Below are 21,442 nucleotides of genomic sequence, written 5' to 3' on the forward strand. Positions count from 1 at the left end.
CGTTAGATCATGTTTGATCACGCGAGATTTCTGGCTTGGGGAACGAGACTCTAGACTGTTGTAACGATAATCTTTATGTATGTGGGGTGCTGAAATGGGAATATCGGCGCACACCACAGACAATACGATCAAGGCTGTTCAATCCAAGATTTTTTATCTTCATGTGTGGGGTCTGTCTCAGATTAAAAATCTGTTTAGATTTTGAAAATCCTTATGTGTGTACCCGGCTTCAGTCTCCGTTCTGAGAAGCTGTCATGTTAATTTATTGACAAATGACATTGTTTACAAAAATCACTTTCATAGCATCTTCAACCACACACTTTTATGGCGTTTATTAAGTATAACAATTTATGACGTTGTGATTAAATGTTAAAAAATAATAATGAAAACGTTTTGGTAAAATGTTTTGCTATTTTTAGAAACCCTGGTTTTTGGTTTAACTAACTGTCCAACCCTACCTGGATCCCAGTACAGTCTTGGGAGTCCTGATAACACGTTGTTGAGTCATACCAGTGATGAAGGAATTCATCTTAACCCCTCTCTCTCTCTCTCTTTCTCTCTGTCTCTCTCTTCCTCTCCCTCTCTCTCTCTCTTTCTCTCTGTCTCTCTCTCTTCCTCTCCCTCTCTCTCTCTCCCTCTCTCTCTCTCTCTCTCTCTCCCTCCCTCTCTCTCCCTCTCTCCCCCACTCCCAGGTGATTCTACCAGACCTAGCCGTGCTGCGTATAGCGGTGTACGACGACAACAACAAGCTGATAGGTCAGAGGATCCTGCCGTTGGACGGCTTGCAGGCGGGCTACAGACACATCTCCCTACGCAACGAAGGGAACAAGCCCCTCTCTCTACCCACCCTCTTCTGTAACATAGTACTGAAGACCTACGTGCCCGAAGGATTCGGAGGTGAGACACACACATTTTTTATGTTTTATTCGGGGTTCACATTAAAGTATCAAAGAACTCGAAATATCTCAAAGGTCATGTTGACATTGTTCACCTCCTGAATCATAAACACTTGAGACCTGGGCACCTTATTATCGACTGTGAATAGACCTTAATGTTTTTGTAGGCTTTGTTAATGAGAGAGCCCCTCAGAGAACAGTGAAGTGGTTGGGTGGGTGGGTGGGTGGGTGGGTGGGTGTGTATCAGGAGAGATGAGACCCGTGAGCCACCATTGTCCCTCTCTCAGCTGGCCTTTACCAGTGCACATGGGCACCAACACACTCACTCACACACACACTCACGGCCCGAATTCATCTCTGCTTTCGATTTATTCATGGTAGTCAAGTGGATGCTGGAACCTCTAGGGAGATGAGAGGAAGAGAGGAGAGAGAGGGAGAAGAGGAGAGATGGAAGACAAACTGGTTGTCCTCCCGTCCCTCCTTTCTCTCAGGGTCTTCAGAGACAGAGAGAGAGAGAGTATCTCTTTACATCTGAGTAATGGTATGGAGCAAATGGTGATGATGGCAGTACCACCGTAATCAACTCTGAGGCAGGGAAGTACACAAGACATTTGACTTCATCGTCATCACGTCATCAAGCAAAGCCAGGGGGAATGCTCCGGTGACCGTTATTACAGCCATTATGATTGGATCATGTGCGTGTGTGAGTCTTTGCAATCCAAAGAATGCGAGTATCATTCTCCTATCTTCACAGCGTACACTCACACATCTCGCTTAATGTCTACCTGCTTGTTTCTTTCCCAAGTAGAACACCTCATCTCAATCCTTGTCTCTTGGCCACGGCGTCTTAAGACCGAAGATCACTTGTATCTATATCCACAAGGGAACTTTGTTTTGAGATAACAGGCGTATTCCAGTTCATTAAAGTCACACTGGAGCACAGAGGCATTCAAATAGCCGGTTTTAGACCAAGCCATAGGCAGCAGCAGACCAGTACAGTGTATTTACTCTTCAGTGTGAATCTTGTCCACCTCCTCCTCCTTCTACTTCTCCTCCTCCTCCTCCTCCTCCAGCCATCGTGGACGCTCTGTCGGACCCCAAGAAGTTCCTGTCCATCGCAGAAAAGAGAGCCGACCAGATGAGGGCGCTGGGGATCGATACGGTACAGACACTTGTTTGATAGCATTTTGTCCAGGTTTAATAGAAACAGGTCTGCAAGTCAGCACATACACATACTGGATATAACTTCAATGCTTTTTTTTTTAATCTTCTTTTTGTGTTTTCTATCCTTTGACCGGATAAGTGTCACCAACTCTATATGATGTAAATGCTCTCAGGAACGAAAAAAAACAACAACCACCTCATCGACATAAAATGCCAATGATTTGTTTTGTTTTCGTGACCTGTGTGAGCAATTTGAATGTCACCCCTGTTCCCTCTCTCCCTCCCTCCCTCCCTCCCTCGGTGCAGAGTGACATCGCGGACGTGCCCAACGAGAGCTCTAAGAACGACAAGAAAGGCAAGACGAACACGGTGAAGGCCAACGTGACGCCACAGACCAGCTCAGACCCGACCCAGACCTCCATGGCTGCCCAGAACAACACAGCAGAGACCAAGAAAGGTGCAACACGCGCACGCACGCACACACACACACACACACACACACACACACACACACACACACATACACACACACACACACACACACACACATACACACTAGGGATGGACGGTTTCCAATTATTGAAACCGAAAAACCGTCAGAGAGTAAAACCGCGGTTTTCCGGTTAACCGAAAAATACAGTAAAAAAAAAAAAAAAAAAAAAAAAAAGTGCACATTTTTTTTTTTTAAAAAGAGCGCCAATTTCAAATAATTGAGCCCTACTGCTACAATACACTCATGTTGAACACCATTAAAACACCGTAAGCACAGTCGCAACACATTTAGGCTACTTAGTTTCACAAATATAAGTGGAAAGGCAGACTTTTGTAAGCTACACCATACATGAAAACACATGAACACTTAACACACCAGCTCCGCTGATCCATGGTGCACGCCTGCACGGAAGATCATCTCTTGGAACAGCGTCTTCATTGAATGAACTGCTTTCTCAATATCTTGGTTCTTAGACAAAGTTTCAGCTGCTGCTCAATGTATTTAAATATTTGAATACTGCTCAATAATCACTGAAATATTAGACTTAGAATTATGCAGTGAACATACTTAAAGCTTTTCATAAAAACCACATGCGCGAGACTGACTCGTCCTGAACTGTCGTAAGTCAATCAACAAAGAATGCCCCATCAAAATAAAAGTGCCCATGGTAGAGCTGTCAAAATAGAGCTTTCAAAATAAATGTACTAATACAGATAGAGATAAATACAGAACTACCTTTGCGTCACTAAGTGACCGCGTATCTTCTTAGACATGCGTTCTGTCATCACTTTCAGTAGCGCCTTCACACACAGTGGCGCTGTGCACAAACACTCTTGATCCGTATAGCTCTTGTTTTATTATATTGTGGTTTAGTAAATACTGCACTTGGAGTTACATTCAATGCATGATTTGTGCTATAGAACATAAATAAAGTTTGATTGATTGATTGATATCAAATCAAATCACATTTTATTTCTATAGCGCATTTCTCACAAAAGTGACCCAATGCGCTTTACAGAGAGCAGCGAAAATGATCTTATTAAATGTAAGCGAGTAATTGTAAAAAACCTTTCCTATCTACCAATAACTGAAGGCAACTATCTTTCCCATAGAGTGATTCGTTACCCTTAAATATAATCCCAATTAGATATTAATCCTCAGTTATTCTTCACAACTGACCAAACCTCTCACTCATTGCGCGGCAGATTCAGACTATATCATTGTTATTTTCACACACGACAAACATGTGACATGTTCCAGTTTTATTCTTATTCTATTTTATTCTTCCAAAAAAAAAAAAAAAAAAAAAAAACGGTTTCAGACGGTTTTGATAAAAAACCGTTTCTATTTTTATAAACCCCGGTTTTCGGTTTAACCGAAAAACCGTCCATCCCTAATACACACACACACACACACACACACACACACACATACACACACACACACACACACACACACACACACACACACATACACACACACACACACACACACACACACACACACACAAGGATACAAGGATACACCCACCTGTCTCAAACATATCCTTGAGTCATTTTCCATTTCTCCCCTTTGTAGATACAAACGCGCTCGTGCCTCATGTTAACATCGACGACTTGAAACAGATGAAGGTAAGACGCACGATACAGACGACCGTGCCCCGAAGATCCTAACCCCCCTGACCTCCTAACCCTAACCCCACATCCACAAGGGCCCTAAAGTTAGTGGGACAAGATACAGCAGTGTGACTGTTAACCCAGAGCAGTGACAGATTCAATGTATGAGTAAGAAAGGATTCAGTGACGTGTGCGTTTGTCTGAACTCCTTGTGTCCTTTGATTTAGGATCTTTAGATCTTTTCTCTCTTTCTCTCTCATTCTTTCCATAATCGGATCTTCCGTTTCCCCCCCCAGACGTACCTTAAACTGATTAAGAAGCAGCAGAAGGAGCTGAACTCTTTGAAGAAGAAACACTCGAAGGTGGGCTGTTGTTGCTGGTGTTGTAACTGTTGCTGCGGAGCTAAGACTGCCAGGTGGTTCGCCACCGATCCTGAGAGAGATAAAGAGAGAGATGAGAGACAAAGTGGTCCATCCTTTCATCTTTCACTGTTGTTTCACGCCTCCATCCACACCCAGTACACACACACACACACACACACACACACACACACACACACACACACAGTGTATCTTGTCAGAGTGGACAATCTGATATTAGACTTGCTAAGATATCATCTCTCCCTCTCTCCCCCCTCTTGTAATGATCATTGTGGTCTGGGGTTGGCTAGAGTTCAGTCATAAAAGCCTCTTCTTATGCAGCTGCCTGTCTGTCTGTTTACAATAGATGTTTGATCTGTGGTCTTTGCTGATTTTCACCTGTCCTTTCACCTGACCTGGGCTCAGTTTCACAAAAGCTTCTTGGCTGAAAATCCAGGCCCACCCTTCTCCTAACGAATTTAGTTCATTCATGAACAGAAAATTGACCAAACGTTTATTTTTTACAATATGTATTATTCACTTTTCGTTGCTCCAATTTTTATTTAGCAAGCAGCAAGTAAAAAAGACGTTTCGAAACGGTCGAAACGTCTTTTTTACTTGCTGCTTGCTAAATAAAAATTGGAGCAACGAAAAGTGAGTGCGGGCTACCTTGTTTTGTACTAAATATTACTGCACTGTCAGTTATAGCTCAGCACCGAAGACAGGAGGATGTGCGTTATTTTTTCTTACAATATGTATTATCTCACAGCTTTGTGGCTGGGTTGTGAGGAAAGATTAACTACTACTTAAGCTACAAAGCTTTCAGGAATATGACTCCTGTTGCGTAACATCCGTCACAATCAGACCCAGCCATTGGATGAATTCAGTCTAATGTAAGATTGCTCTGTTGTTCTACCATTATAGACATATTGAAACAATTGAACTGTGATATAATGTATGACTTTTGGATTTGCTCAATGCTCAGACACAGTAGATACTCAGATGGTTATGATCAATTATTATTTAAAAAAACATTTAAATGTCATCATCAGATGTAGTTTCTTTTTGCATTTGGTCTGTCATCTCCCTGTCAGTGTATCTGATAATGAGTTAGCACTGACTTCTGTGTTGTACATATATGCTTTCTCCCAGGACCAAAACATGATGCAGAAGTCCCACTGCACCCAGGTGGACAAGATGATCGCTCTACATGACAAGGACAAGTCAATGCAGGAGAAACTGCTGGAGAAGGCCATCAAGAAGCGAGGGTAACTAGATCCTAAACACCTCTGACCGTCCTGGGTTCTTCCACCACGAAGAGACCTACAGCTGATCCGTGCTTTTCTGTTGTCTCTCAGGGAAAACAACTGTCAGGAGTTGAAGAAGGAGACGGAGATTAAGTTTGAGACGCTAACTACCGACCACAAAGCTAAGGTAAACTAGCTAACCACTGACCACAAAGCTAACGTAAACTAGCTAACCACTGACCACAAAGCTACGGTAAACTTATTAACCACCGACCACAAAGCTAAGGTAAACTTATTAACCACCGACCACAAAGCTAAGGTGAACTAACTAACTACCGGCCACAAAGCTACGGTGAACTAGCTAACTACCGACCACAAAGCTAAGGTGAACTAACTACCACTGACTTCTACGTAACACTGCCTTGCCTCACAGGATCTATATTTCTATGTGTGTGTACGTGCGTGTGTGTGTGTGTCTTCAGGTGAAGGACATCACGGCGCAGCACACCAAGGAGTGGTCAGAGATGATCAACTCTCACAGCTCGGAGGAGCAGGAGATGAAGGACAGTCACGTGACCCAACAGTGTGAACACCTGAAGAAGCTACTGTCCAGTGTCCAGGAGCAACAAACCCTGCAGCTCAAACTCATCCATGATCGGTGTGGCACACACAGACAGACCCCCCCCCCACACACAGACATACACACACACACTCTACAGATTCACACAATGATGGGAATGGGTAGATATTGTCTGGCCGACTCCTAGCTGATCAGGTGTGTTATTTACACATATATAACCTGTCGTTATCCGCTTCCCAGACAAAGCAAAGAGATGCGTGCCAACCAAGCGAAGACCTCCATGGAGAACAGCAAAGCCATCAGCCAAGACAAGAGCATCAAAAACAAGGCAGAGAGAGAGAGGTGGGTCAGACTGAGTGGCATCCTGTAGGCTGTTATGCATCCGTTACGCTGTTATAATGCTGTTATAACGGTGTCATAACGCTCACGACATCTGTCACATATTCCCCCTCTCCTTCCATTCTCAGGAGAGTGAGAGAGTTGAACAGCAGCAACACCAAAAAATTCCTGGAAGAAAGAAAAAGGGTTTGTGTTCTGGTTTTTCAGATGACTGTTTTTTTTGTTTGTTTTTGTTTTTTAGTAGTGCATTTCATTGGTCATGGTGTCTTTTCACCTACTTATTAACTTATCAAACATCGGTCCTGAGATGTTAAACATGACCGTATCTCTCTCTGACCATGACCGTGACCGTATCTCTCGCTTCCTCAGTTGGCCATGAAGCATCAGAAGGAGATGGAGCAGCTAGAGAAGTCTCAGAACGGAGAATTGGAGAAACTGGACAAGTTCAACGAGCAGGTAAACACAGATCTGGGATCAGCTTCCTCCTCCCTGCATCCCCTCCAATCCTAACCTGAAACACATAGGGGGGTGGGGGAATGCAAATCTGACCTGTGATCAGTGTCTATGGGCGACATCCATTGTAGTGTTTTATGTCGTTGTCTTGCTGTTTCTCATTGCCTGTACATGTATGTAACATGTATGAACACTTTCATCCGTTTTTTTGAAATATTATTTGCTTCTTTTGTCACAGCTTTTGAAATCACACCATGCAAACAAAAAGTGTCAAGGTAGGCGGCTCCATTCCTCCCACTGCCCCTACTTCTAACCCCCTAACACCTTGACCCCTGACCACTCTCTCAATATTCCTTCTATCAAACTACAATCCCTCTATCAATCTTTTTTTTATGTCTCCCTATTAACTCTCCAACCTCGGTGTCCCTGATCAGTTTGTTGGAGTCTGTTGTCTTAAGGATTCCTACTGTCTAAACGAGATGGATCCAACAAGAGTGAACAGTGAATCACAGTCACAATCACAGTGTTTCATCTGCCTGTCTCCAAATGAATACATTCCGGGGGTTCATTTCTGCAGACCCAAGATCACGTTCAATGTGATCCCCCTAAACGTGATACATAGATAGATAGATGAGATAGATAAATACATAGATACATAGATAGATAGATAGATAGATAGATAGACAGATAGATACATAGATAGATAGATACATAGATACATAGATAGATATATAGATGCATAGATAGATAAATGAGATAGATAGATCAAATGATCGATTGAGATTGATTGATAGATACATAGATAGATAGATAGATAGATAGATAGACAGATAGATACATAGATAGATAGATACATAGATACATAGATCGATATAGAGATGCATAGATAGATATAGAGATAGGTAGATAGATAGATAGATAGATAGATAGATAGACAGATAGATACATAGATAGATAGATACATAGATACATAGATCGATATAGAGATGCATAGATAGATAGATAGATAGATAGATAGATAGATATAGAGATAGATAGATAGATAGATAGATAGACAGATAGATACATAGATAGATAGATACATAGATACATAGATCGATATAGAGATGCATAGATAGATAGATAGATAGATAGATAGATAGATAGATAGATCAGGCATCAGATAGATTCAGGCATTACAGCAGCTCAGACCACAACACCGTTGGAGACTATATGTCAGCCAGCCAGACAGTAGCTTGAATCCAGTTCAACAGATCTGCTCAGCCTTGATAGTGTAGATACTAGAGGGGGGGGTCACTCTGGAGAGTCCATTACACCCCACTGATGGTGATGTAGTGCCCTGGATCTGAACTGTCTGTCTGAGTGAACCGTATCATCCATCGATGCTCCAGAGATCTGTAAAAAGGACAAGACAAAAAGGACATGAACGGGCTTAAGTAAAAAAAGAACAAATGGGTATAGTCTGTTTAGATTCATTCAGTATAGCAGAGGAACTATATTAACTGTGGAAAGGGGAGCAGAGATGGAGAGAGAGAAGGAGAACAGGGTAGAGAGAGAGAGAGTGGGTGAGATAAACAGAGGGAGAGAGAGAAAGCTTTTTCTTTGTGTTATGAAACCCAATGCCCACCTTTTAATATGCAGCACTTAGGGTGTCAGCAGGAGCTGTCTACTGTGAGTCATTTATCATTATGACTCACAGCCCATTACTAAGCAAAAAGCTCCCGCAGCTTTGCACTGAGTGAACCTGACAGTGGAAAATGGCACAATATGCTGAAACACTGTTCCTGAATACCAGCATTTAGAGAGGCGGGGTTGGCCTTTTTATATGGGTGAACCGGAATAATCACTCACGCCGCTATGTGTGATCCTTGAGTTAGGAATCGTAGTGTGTGTGTGTGTGTGTGTGTGTGTGTGTGTGTGTGTGTGTGTGTGTACACGTGTGTGTGTGTGTGTGTGTGTGCGTGGGTGTGCATGTGCGTTTGTGTGTGTATGTGTGTGCGTGTGTGTGTAACGCAGTGGTGTGGTTCCTCACAGGCCAAGGACATGCAGCAGATGGTGAAGTTGGAGGAGGAGATGGACCGCAGGCCAGCCACAGTGGTGTGAGCGACTGAGACAAGAGACACACACACACACGCACCATCTCAGACCAGCCACCATGGTGCAAACGCTCCGCCCTCCCTGCGGCCAACTGAGACACACCCCCTGAAACGCACACGCACACACACACACACACACACACAGACAGACACACACACACACCCCATCACCCGAAATTGAACCCTTTGTCCTCCTGTGCCCCCACTCCCACCCCTGTGATATCACCATGATTCCCCCCCCCACACACACACCCTCACCCGGCATCCTATGACTCAAATCCTACCTCCCATCTCCACACATCCAACACCTCCCCCCCACCACTTCTCTTACTCCAACACCCATCCAGAGAGAGACTTGTCCCCACAACCGCCATCCCTTTTATCACCCTCTCCCTTCGCCCTATGAGAACACGCCCCCCCACCCCCCCCCCCACCCCCAACCCCTTGTTACTGTGGAGCCATTGGTGCAGAGCAGAGACGGGACAGGAAGATGAGCAAATGCTGTCAGAAGGGGAGGAGCACCTGAGGGACACACACAGCCCCAAAGTCCACCTCCACCTCCACCACCGACTCCGCCCGGGAGCAGCATTTCACACCACCTCAATCATCTTGTAATTTCTCTAAATTATAGTGGCAGTAGAAATAAGTACTCCCTGCACTGACACACACACGCACACACACTCACGATCAGTCGTCCCCCATTAGTCTTTCTGTTCTGTTCTGCTCTGTTGTCATGACGGCAGAAGCCGGAGGTAAGAGATTTCTGTTGACTTTTTTTTTATGGTACCAGGTTAAAAGAAAAATATAACAGCACCAGATATGGCGGTGGAAGAATAATATATTAGTTGATTTTTATGTCAGCACAAATATGTGGATTATACTGTATGCTACACAAGAGTTGAATCATGTCCTGAGCACTTTATATGTGGTAGGCCTTCATAAACCATGTGGAACATGTAGCAGTGCACTAGGTTTTTCTGTGTTTTGATAAGAATGTAAAAAAAAAAAAACGTCAGATGGCTATATGGAGGAGACACACAAGCCCTACGTCACCTAGTCCTACACTGCAGCTTTTTCTTTCGCACCATTTTTTATTAGAAATGTATTATATTAATCCTCTTCTTTTCTTTTTTGTTTTGTTTTTCTAAAAAAGAGGGGGGGGGGGGGCTTCATTCAAGGCTGCTACTTCTCACACACGCAGAAGTCTGTAGAGGGTAAATGTAGAGGGAGCAGGGATGGATCATCACGAGTGCACTCCCTGCCTTTCTAGTTTAACATGACGACTTAGGAAATAACCAGGAGATGCAGTATGCTTTGGAAACACCATGACAATGACCCTGTACTGTACGTTCAGTATAGCCATCTTGTTGACAGCTATCAATGTGGAAATGTTTTCAACAGCACATTTGGTACGATGGCGGCCGGTGTAGTGTATCTTTTATAGACCCCTCCCTCCCTATAAGGAAGTTAGCTTAATGTAAGTCACGCACGTCTCCATTGTTGTTTCCGAGTAACTAAGGCATTGTTTCAAGTGAAGTGCTCTCTTCGTTGCTTTGTTTTTTTTTTTACCATACCTCAGCCATTCAGTTTTAATCCCTGTCATTGCCCTGCTAGTCTGATTGCCTGCAGGAGGTCTGGGGAGATTAGGTACAGTAATAACATGCTTATTACAAACTTATTACATGGCTATTACACATTTACTAATGTCCCTAGTGGCCATATAGGCACCTGGCATGTCTGTTACTGTAGCACCTCAGAAAATGTGGTGCCACTTCACTGTCCATTTTATCAGTTCAGCACTAATAATCATTAGTAGTTGTATGGCCAATGATAAAGGAAAGCTGCAGCAGAGAGCCACTTTATTGGCCATTGAAGTAAATAACAAACGATGTAAGAACATCAAGTATTAAGTGGTTTTGGTCTGGGAAACTGGATACAGTAAAAACGGACTGGTTTCATACCTCTGTGTCTCAGCCATAGTAACAGTTGAATAGGTAGTAGTTGTCATTAACCACTGTTACGAGGTCATCAGCTATGTTCTCATCCTTCTGTTGGTTTAGGTCAGCAGTGAGGATAAGGTAACCTGACCCTGGAACTGTGGTTAGGGGAAACTTCACCTGTCTCCGCCTTGATGACAGTGTTGGAACGGTGGCCATTGCAGCAAGCTGCATTATGGGAGCAATGTTATGAAGTAATCATGGGTACTGTAGTTTGTGTTCACACACAGTAGACAGCTGAGTGGTCAGGTGGTCATGCTGCATGGCATTACACATTTAAGTTTGACCATAAAAAGAATTGTGATACACAATAAGTGAAAACCACCACTAGACGTTGTCCTTTTAAAGGTTTATTCTGCTGTTTTATTCTGTAATACACTCAATGGTAGAAGAGTTACTATTGTATATACTGGAATGTATGTAGTTGATTGCTTTTGACCAAATGTGTTAAACAGCTATCCTGTCAATCAAGGGCGGATAGTGCGGCAATGTTGGTTTCTGGGAAAGATAAATATGAACCACTGGGTCCTCATTTCTTTTCTCCTCTTTTCTCTTTCAGTCCATCCTCTAGCACCACACACTACAACAATGCTCTCACCACATATCTAGTGCAGAATTATACGAGTAAAAGTGCTTTTAAATTTTATTCCATCGCTTTTCAAAATGTGCCACTCAATGTCTGCTAGGACGTTTAAATTATTTTACAAAAGATAAATGCCAAAATAAGGGGTTATTTATATGAAGATATATAAATAAATATACATATAATATATATATTATATATTAAATATAGTGTGTAGTTTAAGACTATATTATGTTTGTTAGAGGCTTTTTTGCACTAGTTGAATGTTTCTGTTGTGCGACGACATGTAACCCTCGCTCTAGTTTGTCGGAAAAGCAGTTTATTTTTGCAGAACAATGTCGCTTTTGATTTCCTCGATTTCGATATCCTTTTTTTTGTTTTGTTTTCTATTTTAGCTGTAGCTTGTCGACGGACCATCTTGTGCGTGTTTTTGTATTTATATTGTATTGTTGAACTTCTAGCAATGAAAATACTGTTGTTATCCTGCTCCTTTAATACTGTTTTATAGTATGTGTACCAATAAACTATCCAGGTGTAAAATGGAACAGAATCTTGTGGCTCATTATTCACATACGTTTGATTGTTACCACAGCAGTTTTTGGAGAACTATGGGAGATAAACTCATTTACAAGTTTGAGAAAAATGTGTGTGTGAACAGGAGCAGTCATCTTCAAAGGTTTTTTGTTCTAGGGTCGATTGGGTGTGTATTTCAATTACCAAAGGAGACAGAGCACATCCAGAGTATGCCACCATTGGTTCATTCTTTGAGTTGGCACCAGTTGTGAGTTTGGTGGCTGCAGTCCTTTTGTGAATTGGTATATGACTCCACCATGCCATTTTCCAGTCTGATTCTGCTTTTTGGCACTTGGCATGACAGCTACAAATGGGTTGACAAATTCAGAAGCAGATTGTCATTCCGGCCAAGTTACCATGTAAACAGTGGTTGGATATAGTGAGGTCTGGCTTTAGGCCCTTGCAGGTCATGGCATGGGCCTACACATCTTCAGACAACAGTTGCTCAATGAGTATACAACTGAGTGAGAGTGAGGGGGTTAAGCACCCACGCGCCTCTTCATCTAACAATGAGAAGTGTGGACGATGAACAGAGGTCTACTGTGCCCGTGTTCCAGTTCCAGTAATCACATTCAACAGGCGCTAAATGAATTCACGTCCACAGACCCACTCACGCACAGGCGGCTCACTCTCTGAAGCCCCTTATCATAATTAAGCTATTAATGTTTCCATTAGAAAACAGAACAAAGTAAGGTAATCATGTTTGCGTTGTCCTGGCAACTCGATGGCTTTCCATGACTATAAAGCAGTTGCGAGGCGTTTGTTTTTTTGCGGTGAGCATCAGATTGGGAGAGAGGTTACACACCTGCTCCTGAGCATAGGATGCCTCATCTGTTCATGTAAATAAAACTGTATTCTGTTTCAACATCATGCTGAAGATTCCAGAGACGTCCAATGGACAAACAGGTACCAAAATCCTCCTAGAGGCCATGTCGAAGGATAAGGTGCACTTGGCAAGGTTCATTCTCGACGCGCTGGATGGGAAAATTATCGACTCCAAAACGGAAGGCGCACAGACTCCCCTCATCTCCTCTGTTCTCTTACCCGAGTGTCAGACACGATCCAAGTTTATGGAGCTTCTGCTGCAGAGAGGTGCCAGTGTAAACTGTCAAAACGAGAGCGGACGCACGGCGTTGAGTTACGCGTGTGAAAAGGGTTACGTGGATGCGGTTAAGATCCTGGTTAGATACAACGCAGACCCAGAGATTGTCGACGCATGGGGGAATACCGCGCTGATGTATGCTGCTGTGGCTGGTCACTCTCCGGTCGTTGAGTTTTTAGTGAGAGCTTTCAAGAGACTGGGACTTCAGATAGACCGACAGAATAAAGTTGGTAATTCGGCCGTGGAGGTGGCAAAGTATCTTGGCCACATGGACTGCTTATTTGCGCTCACACATAACGCGAAGAAAGTCCGAGAGAAAGACGGAGGCACTCAGAGAGATGTACATTCCAACGTTAGTTGTGATTCTACCGTAAACGAGGATCCGTTAGTTAAGCGACATGACGCTCTCCATGCGTGCCCCCAAAGCGACAGTTCAACGGCAGTGGACGGGACTTTGCTTGCAAGAGCTTCTGGTCGTAGAAGACATTCTTTGATCTTAAAAAGTCGGTTACAATCAATGGATTCCATAGAAGAGTTTGACATTGAGAATAATTGCTCCCCCTCATCCCCACATGAGCTGGTTTTCTCTGGTGTCCTCACCCCTAAACCGCCCCCTCGGTCCACCAACACCCAAACCTCCGTCTGCAACGTCACTAAACCCGGGGAAAAGTTCACCAGCGTTGACTGTCACCTCCCCCCTCTGATCAGGGGGTCTGAGCGTCAGATGTCAGTGCTTTATTCGCCTCGTCCGGCCAAAGCCTCGTCCAAAAGCTGTGCGTCAACCGCCTCTGCGACCAGTCCCCTCGGCATCTTGCTGACACCCATGCCAAGCAACAAAGGTGGGAAAGAAGAGTCGGATAAAGACAAACTGAAAACGTTTGACTTCAGTGTGAGGAGATTCGACGATAGCTACTATCAGAAAAGGTGCAGTTTGCCCACTAGTGTCCTCAGTACTGCACCGCCCGACCGGTCCTTATTACGCAAAACCAAAAGTGCGTGGAGAAACTTACCACCAACCGCCAACCCCAAAACCCCTGAGTTGTCAGCACCTGTCGCGAGCTCAACGACCTTCTCGATACTAGGCAACAAATTGTTAAGACGGTTTACTTTCCCAGAGTTTAAAAACAGTGGGAATGACGAGGGCGCTTGCGGTGCACTAAGTGGCGGAGATCCCATGGCTTCGTCGGGAGGGATGTCTCGTTCGGACACGTATCCTCTGATCACAAGGCACCCGCAGGTGGGCAGCACACCCAGCATCGACAGCATCAGCGCTGTGAAGTGCGAGTTTGACTTCCATTTTAAAACAGCCCAATCTTAAAGGGGCAAGGTGTAAGATTTTTACTGTGCTACAGTACTAGCATACGATGACCAGAAAAAGTGAACATTGCAAGTTAAATGCCTGCAAAATCTTCAAATGTCTTAGTGTGCGTCATGCGTAATGACCAACCGTGCTCCTGGATAGCAGCGCGCAGGCTTTAGTTCCAGCCCAGATTGAACACGCTTGATTATAAAGTATAAAATGAGGAACAGATTGAAATTGTCGAACAAAAGTTTGCGCACACTGCGGCTAAAAGTAGGTTGGCCCTCTTTGAAAGGGGCGGGGGGGGCAACTCATCCGAAGAGCTGGGGGCTTGGATTCGTACGTGTTAGCCTATAATGTACAGATCATGCTTGATAACATGAATCGGCTACAGTTTTACTTTTCATGTTTTTTCCACATGCTTTCTTGCTTTATATTGTGGTAGCCTACAATGAGTGAATAAATACCCAAACATAAATAAATTGTCGTTTGTGATTTAAAATTGTGTGTGTGTGTGTGTGTGTGTGTATGTGTGTGTGTGTGTGTGTGTGTGTGTGTGTGTGTGTGTGTGTGTGTGTGTGTGTGTCTGTGTGTGTGTGAGAGAGAGAGAGAGAGAGAGAGAGAGAGAGAGAGAGAGAGAGAGAGAGAATGAGAATGCGTTCATTCAATGTCAAACTGCATGCAATCCTCTGCAAGTTATGAAACCACCACTTAACCATGTCCAGGCTTTCGGAGGCTTTAGAATGTGCAGCAGGCTAGGCTACTTACAATATATAACATGATGTGACATTTTGATTAACTCTATGAGGTCTCTACCTAAGGTGATTCAATGTGCGTGATGTGGGGTAGGGGAGGAGTGGTAGGCCTATATATAGGCTGGTGTCACAGCTGTCACAGCTGAAATTGATTGTTGACAGGCAGTTTTCACTTGGTCATATACTCGTTTGTGTGTGCCTATAGCTGATGTCCAATCCAAATACAAGAGCGATAACATCAGCAGATACACATCTATAGTCTACTATTATATCCTAACATGTTAATTATATTACATATCCTAATTGTTAAGATTTCTCAGGTCCACACACGGCATGTCTTTTTGACGCTTGTCTGCATGCTAGTGCGCACTGTGCCGGTGACAAAGTCGTGAGAGTGTGCGCACAGGGCAGTGCGCTACTGCTCAGGCTGAAGTGACAGCCCAGGCCTTGTTCAGCACGGTTCAGCACCGTCATACCTGTGAGGTTTCCTCACGCTTGAGTTCACACTCCATGCGTGGTGTGTAAGAGAGCGTCGTCAGACTGCAATCCATGCACATTCACCCACAATAGCAGCAGCTGCTGCAACCTTGCCCAGAAGCAAAGAGGGAGGGGGAGCAACGACACACACACACACACACACACACACACACACACACACGCACACACATCACCTCAGCTCAGCTGCAATCGCGGAGATGGAAACAACAGCACTGCGGGACTAAATGCGACTGCATGCAGCGAGGTTTGTTGAAAAAACGAACTTCAGGGGGGTAACTTCTTTCCCTCATTAAAATCGTGCCACGGTCACGCAACGTGATGTGAATGTTTCGCGGTGTGTGTGTTGGTATGTGGAGGACGAACTCTGCCTCGCCATCACCGCTGACTTGAAGCTCTTTATAACCGTTAGTATTTTTGGGAGTCTAACGACGTAGAAGCCTGCAGCTAATGCAGTGCAAACCGGATGCTATCTCACATCCACCTGGAAATTTGCTGCATTCGCGATGATCTGAGCGTGACTCCTGAGCGGCATCCCTTCTGTCTCTCTCTCTTCTCTCTCTCTCTCTCTCTCTCTCTCTCTCTCTCTCTCTCTCTCTCTCTCTCTCTCTCTACCTCTCTCTCTCTCTCGCTCTCTCGCGCTACCTCTCTCTCTCTCTCGTTTGCTCTCTTGCTCGCTCGCTCTCTCTGTATCTCTCTCTACCCGGGTTCACTTCACAGGCTACCCGTCAGCTAGCTATTTTAGCACCCATAACCATTGCAATGGAGCGGCTCGGTTTCAGGACCTTGGACAGCACTGGAGTTCTGCTGTGTGTGTTTGGTAAGCGCTGGGTGTGTGGTGTGTGTGTGTGTGTGTGTGTGTGTGTGTGTGTGTGTGTGTGTGTGTGTGTGAGTGTGTGTATATGTGTGTGTGTTGCATGCGATATTTCGGTCGTGACACACTGCAGTCAGTGTGTCTATGCCTATTGTGTGTCTGTGTATGGAACATATTGCTGTTGAGTTTGTGCGTATAGCTAATTCATATCCCCTACGTCTGTTCTGAATGCCATGCAGCCTACAGTGAAACGCTTTGAGAAAAGTGTCATAAAAATATAATTATCAATCATGCTAGTGTTTAAGGCTCGCTGTTAAAGACAATCATATCATCTGTTGTATTTCATATTGGGAGATAATACTGTTTATTCAGTGGGTGTCATCATTTAACATTGAAAAGATAAACGAATATGATATGTTCGCCATGTATCGCTCCCACCCATGACTTTTGGGGGGAAATAACTTCTGTGTAGCCTACTCTGAGTCTTCGTTTTGCTGATTCTGCATGTTTGCATGCATGCAAAGATTGTTCTGTCTGTACCCCTCTTTTGGCACTAAAACAAGTTCCAGCCATCGTTAATTGGCAATAAAGTATTACTCCATTATTCGTGTCTATTATATTATATTCCATAAGTGTCTATTCTATTATATTCTTATTTTATCTCCTGACCCAAACTCTCCGTTGGCAGGCATCCTTGCTCGCTTCACGGTTTTGGCGGAGCAGGAGGGAGAGAACCTGTCCGGTCTCTCCACCAACCCGGACAAAGACATCTTCGTAGTTCGGGAGAACGGGACGACATGCCTGATGGTGGAATTTGCCGTTCGGTTCCTTGTACCGTTCGACGTTCTCGCGCTCAATGGAATAGACGTAAGACACTATTTAGTGGTTGCCTGTGTGTGTGCGTGTATTATGGGGGGGGGGGGGGGGGTGCGGTTGACACAACCTTTCAAATCTCAACTGTCCTTTACTGTGAGTGACCTTATTTGTTTACGAGGATATATGCCTAGAAATATCTGATTTACGCGTTACAACTTCAATATAGTGCGAGATGTGAGCGTAAAATGCTGAACTTTCAGAAAACGACTAGCCATACCAGCAATAGCCTGGTGTGATACACGTTATCGTGATAGACTATAGCGTTGAGAATTGAACAGGTGGATGATCATGACGACCTTTTCCTTTCTTTTAGCTGATCACGGAGACGGCGACCGTGTCACTGCCTAGGGGCGCGGAGATCGAGGGACAGTGCGGGAGCACGGACGCGGAGATTCACATCTCTTGGCAGAATAAAGCCTACACACTCCGCATCTACTTCAATAAGGTGGGCGAGACACGGCGAATCCCCGCATCCCTGCAATTAGGCTGCACGAATTCATTAAAGGAGCATTTACCCGCCTGGGATTCTTGTACAAATCTGTTTGGATAAGAACGCCTACGCAAGAAGCTTAATTTTTTTGCTGTTGAAGTGTTGATGATGTCGTAGAAAGCCAGGAAATAACGTGTAGTGTGTGTGTGTGTGTGTGTGTGTGTGTGTGTGTGTGTGTGTGTGTGTGTGTGTGTGTGTGTGTTGTAGGAAATCCGTGACAAGGCCAATGAAGTGTGGAAGATTAGTAAAGTCCAGCTCGTTTATGACACCTCTGAGACAACGCATTTCATCAACGCGTACAACCGTGAGTATATCCCCATTGTTTTTGCTCTCTATGGAACTATGAAGCTGAAGCTATTAGAATGAGGGTTTTTAGTTAATTTACCAAGGTTTTTCGTATAGTTTTTGGCCTACTGCACCCCAGCCTAAGTGGCTAAAATGTTGCTATGGTTTTTCGAGGTGTAGCCTATATTATTATTATTATTATTATTATTATTATTATTATTATTATTATTACCATTATCATTATTATCATTATTATTGTTGTCATGTGTATTGTTATTATTATTAATAATAATAATAATAATAATAATAAATAATATTATTATGTTTACATTATTGATGATAACAATACAATGATAATTATGAATACATTTGTATCCGTTTACCTTCGCTTATAATTCATTCAGTTATGAGTAATTTCTGTTATTAGCCTACTATTAATTGATGGTTTATTTTAAACCATAATGTCTTCATTGTAATTCCCCAAAGATGGTTAGGTAATGATGAATGAAATGTAAATGTATTTTAGATCATGGTGAAATGTAAGGCGAATTAGGCTACCATACGGCTAATCCTGTGATTGGAAGTTGTAAAAGTAGCTGTAAAAATATAGGCTATAGGTAATTTGTCGAGGAAATTAATGCCCATAGATAATTATAGGCCTCCGTGATACCATCTTCGTGATTTTGAATGGCTATCTTCCGTGTTTTCATATTGGTTATCCCTTGTGTTTTCATTAAATCAATTTTGAAGAATTTTGACTCCACAAAAAGATTCTTACGATTCTCACTATTCTGACACTTTTATTTCCAGATATGCTGGCCTACTTCTAAGATATTTATTTCCTACGCAATCTATGCCCATGTGATTGAGTCTGTTTTCGAAATTTTATGTGGCTAACCAAATGAGAATTTTGTGTATTATTGCTTGTGTGTGTGTGTGTGTGTGTGTGTGTGTGTGTGTGTGTGTGTGTGTGTGTGTGTGTGTGTGTGTGTGTGTGTGTGTGTGTGTGTGAGAGAGAGAGAGAGAGAGAGAGAGAGAGAGAGAGAGAGAGAGAGAGAGAGAGAGAGAGAGAGAGAGAGAGAGAGAGAGAGAGAGAGAGAGAGAGAGAGAGAGAGAGAGAGTCTTATTCCTTGTTCCTCGATGAACCTCTGTCCTCTGTGTGTTAACCTCCACATTTGTATCTCATTGTATTTCTCTCTAGCGGGGAAGCACACCGCCAGCTCTCACCGTCTTTCCGCCCTAGTGACCCCTGCTGGTCAGTCGTATGTTTGCGCGGCGCAGCAGACCCTCACGCTAATCTCCACTGACCACCAGAAGGGCGTGACTGTCACCATGAGTGACATCCAGATCCAGCCCTTCGACATCCACTCAGACTTTATGTTCAGTGAAGGTACATGATTACTGTCACACTCTCCCAGTCCGCATGCACCAGGGGAGGCTGGTCGTGGTAGGAATCGGATGGCGGGCTCATTGTAATGCATGTAATGGAATGAGGAATGGTGTTTCATGTGTTTGATGCTATTACTTATTCCGCTGCAAGCATTATAATGTGCCCTCCCTCTGATATCTACCTCCACCAGCCTCCCCTCCCCTTGTATGTACAGAAGAACTCTTCTTGACACATCCTAACCCTGACTCAAGCCTCTGGTAGGGTATGCTTCTCTTACAGACATGTTCACTGCGTCAAGCAGGGTAACTTTACAGTAGGTCTCATCTACCAACCACCAGCTCAATAGTATCAACTCTTGTGCATTGAGTTGTTCATCTTAGAGAGAGATCCGGCTCCAGCATGATGATGATGGTGATGATGATGATGATGATGATGATGATGATGATGATGACGATGATGATGATAATGATGATGATGATGAGGTTGCAGCAGTTGTGTTGAAGTTATATCATAGCTTTTTTCACTGCTGCTGCCCCCCCCCCCCCCCCCCCCTCTCTATCTCTTCTCCCCTCTCCCTCTCTCTGGGGGGTTATTGCTGCAGTGTGTAGAGCAGGACTGCAGAGAGAGAGAGACAGAGAGAGAGAGAGAGAGAGAGAACAGAGAGAGAGAGAGAGAGAGAGAGAGAGAGAGAGAGAGAGAGAGAGAGAGAGCGAAAGAGAGGTCATTAGGACTTTATGAGAGTAGTTATATCCCTGTCCTCAATGCAGGTTTTATGCCTGTAGCCTTGAGTGTGTCTCCCTCCCCCCTCCCCAGGCCAGTGCCTCAGTGCTCTAGGTTGCTTTAACTAGACTGTGCCTTATGCTACAGTACCCTTCACCTATAGAGTTGATTGACCTTGGTGTTGGAGAGGCTTCTCATAATAGTTACAAAACATGAAGAATATGTTAAAAGTGTTCACTTTCACTCACCCTGGAAGGTTACTACTGTGTGTGTGTGTGTGTGTGTGTGTGTGTGTGTGTGTGTGTGTGTGTGTGTGTGTGTGTGTGGGTGTGTGTGTGGGTGCGCGCGCGCGTGTGTGTGTGTGTGTGTGTGTGTGTGTGTGTGTGTGTGTGTGTGTGTGTGTGTGTGTGTGTGTGTGTGTGTGTGTGAGGGGAGGTAGCATGTGTGTGAATGCTCAGTTGAGCTCATTTGACAGATGAAGACATCAGTAACAGTTGACTTCATTCGAAGAGAGAGATTTTTACCCTTAATGTTAATGCTAATTTGGTGTGTTTCTGTATCCCCCTGCAGCCTATAAATGCATCACGGACCAGAGAGAACAGCTGGAGGAGACACTTCCGCTCATCCTCGGCTTTATTCTCGCCCTCGTCATCGTCATCACGCTGTCCGTCTACCACTTCCACCTTAAACTGACGGCGCAACAAGTACCACAGCTCCCCAGAGACCGCTCCATGTACAAGAACATGTAAGGACATTAGCACACGACGCATTATAACGACTAAACGACGTGCCAGCTCTCTCCAAAGTCAACATGAATAT

At 44.0% G+C, this 21,442-nt stretch overlaps 3 protein-coding genes across 3 annotated transcripts in view; all 3 read left to right on the top strand.

Annotated features, from left to right (window-relative positions):
- Positions 1-9,250, top strand: part of plcb4b (phospholipase C, beta 4b) — a gene marked incomplete at both ends in the record, with an annotated part of 44,207 nt that extends 34,957 nt beyond the window's left edge. The window contains 12 exons of the mRNA XM_080550401.1: positions 693-897; positions 1,970-2,058; positions 2,367-2,517; positions 4,132-4,184; positions 4,466-4,531; positions 5,681-5,796; positions 5,887-5,962; positions 6,258-6,433; positions 6,596-6,697; positions 6,823-6,880; positions 7,064-7,150; positions 9,182-9,250. Coding sequence (XP_080406527.1) covers positions 693-897; positions 1,970-2,058; positions 2,367-2,517; positions 4,132-4,184; positions 4,466-4,531; positions 5,681-5,796; positions 5,887-5,962; positions 6,258-6,433; positions 6,596-6,697; positions 6,823-6,880; positions 7,064-7,150; positions 9,182-9,250 — 1,248 coding nt within the window. The remainder of the gene's footprint in view (positions 1-692; positions 898-1,969; positions 2,059-2,366; positions 2,518-4,131; positions 4,185-4,465; positions 4,532-5,680; positions 5,797-5,886; positions 5,963-6,257; positions 6,434-6,595; positions 6,698-6,822; positions 6,881-7,063; positions 7,151-9,181) is intronic.
- Positions 9,251-13,265: 4,015 nt separating this feature from the next.
- Positions 13,266-13,978, top strand: LOC308151508 (ankyrin repeat domain-containing protein 63-like; the record flags this gene model as incomplete). Its single annotated transcript, XM_080524396.1, has 2 exons — positions 13,266-13,838; positions 13,925-13,978. 2 exons carry the CDS (start codon positions 13,266-13,268, stop codon positions 13,976-13,978), a joined length of 627 nt encoding a protein of 208 aa, XP_080380522.1.
- A 2,832-nt stretch (positions 13,979-16,810) lies between these two features.
- lamp5 (lysosomal associated membrane protein family member 5) lies at positions 16,811-21,372 on the top strand (the record flags this gene model as incomplete). The annotated part of the gene is made up of 6 exons (XM_080550366.1): positions 16,811-16,868; positions 17,551-17,729; positions 18,052-18,183; positions 18,436-18,532; positions 19,715-19,903; positions 21,194-21,372. The coding sequence occupies 6 exons, from the start codon at positions 16,811-16,813 to the stop codon at positions 21,370-21,372; spliced, it is 834 nt and encodes a 277-aa protein (XP_080406492.1).
- Positions 21,373-21,442: the final 70 nt, after the last annotated feature.

The sequence above is a fragment of the Nansenia antarctica genome, assembly GCF_963989245.1.
Source record: "Nansenia antarctica genome assembly, chromosome: 1".
Lineage (NCBI taxonomy): Eukaryota > Metazoa > Chordata > Actinopteri > Argentiniformes > Microstomatidae > Nansenia > Nansenia antarctica.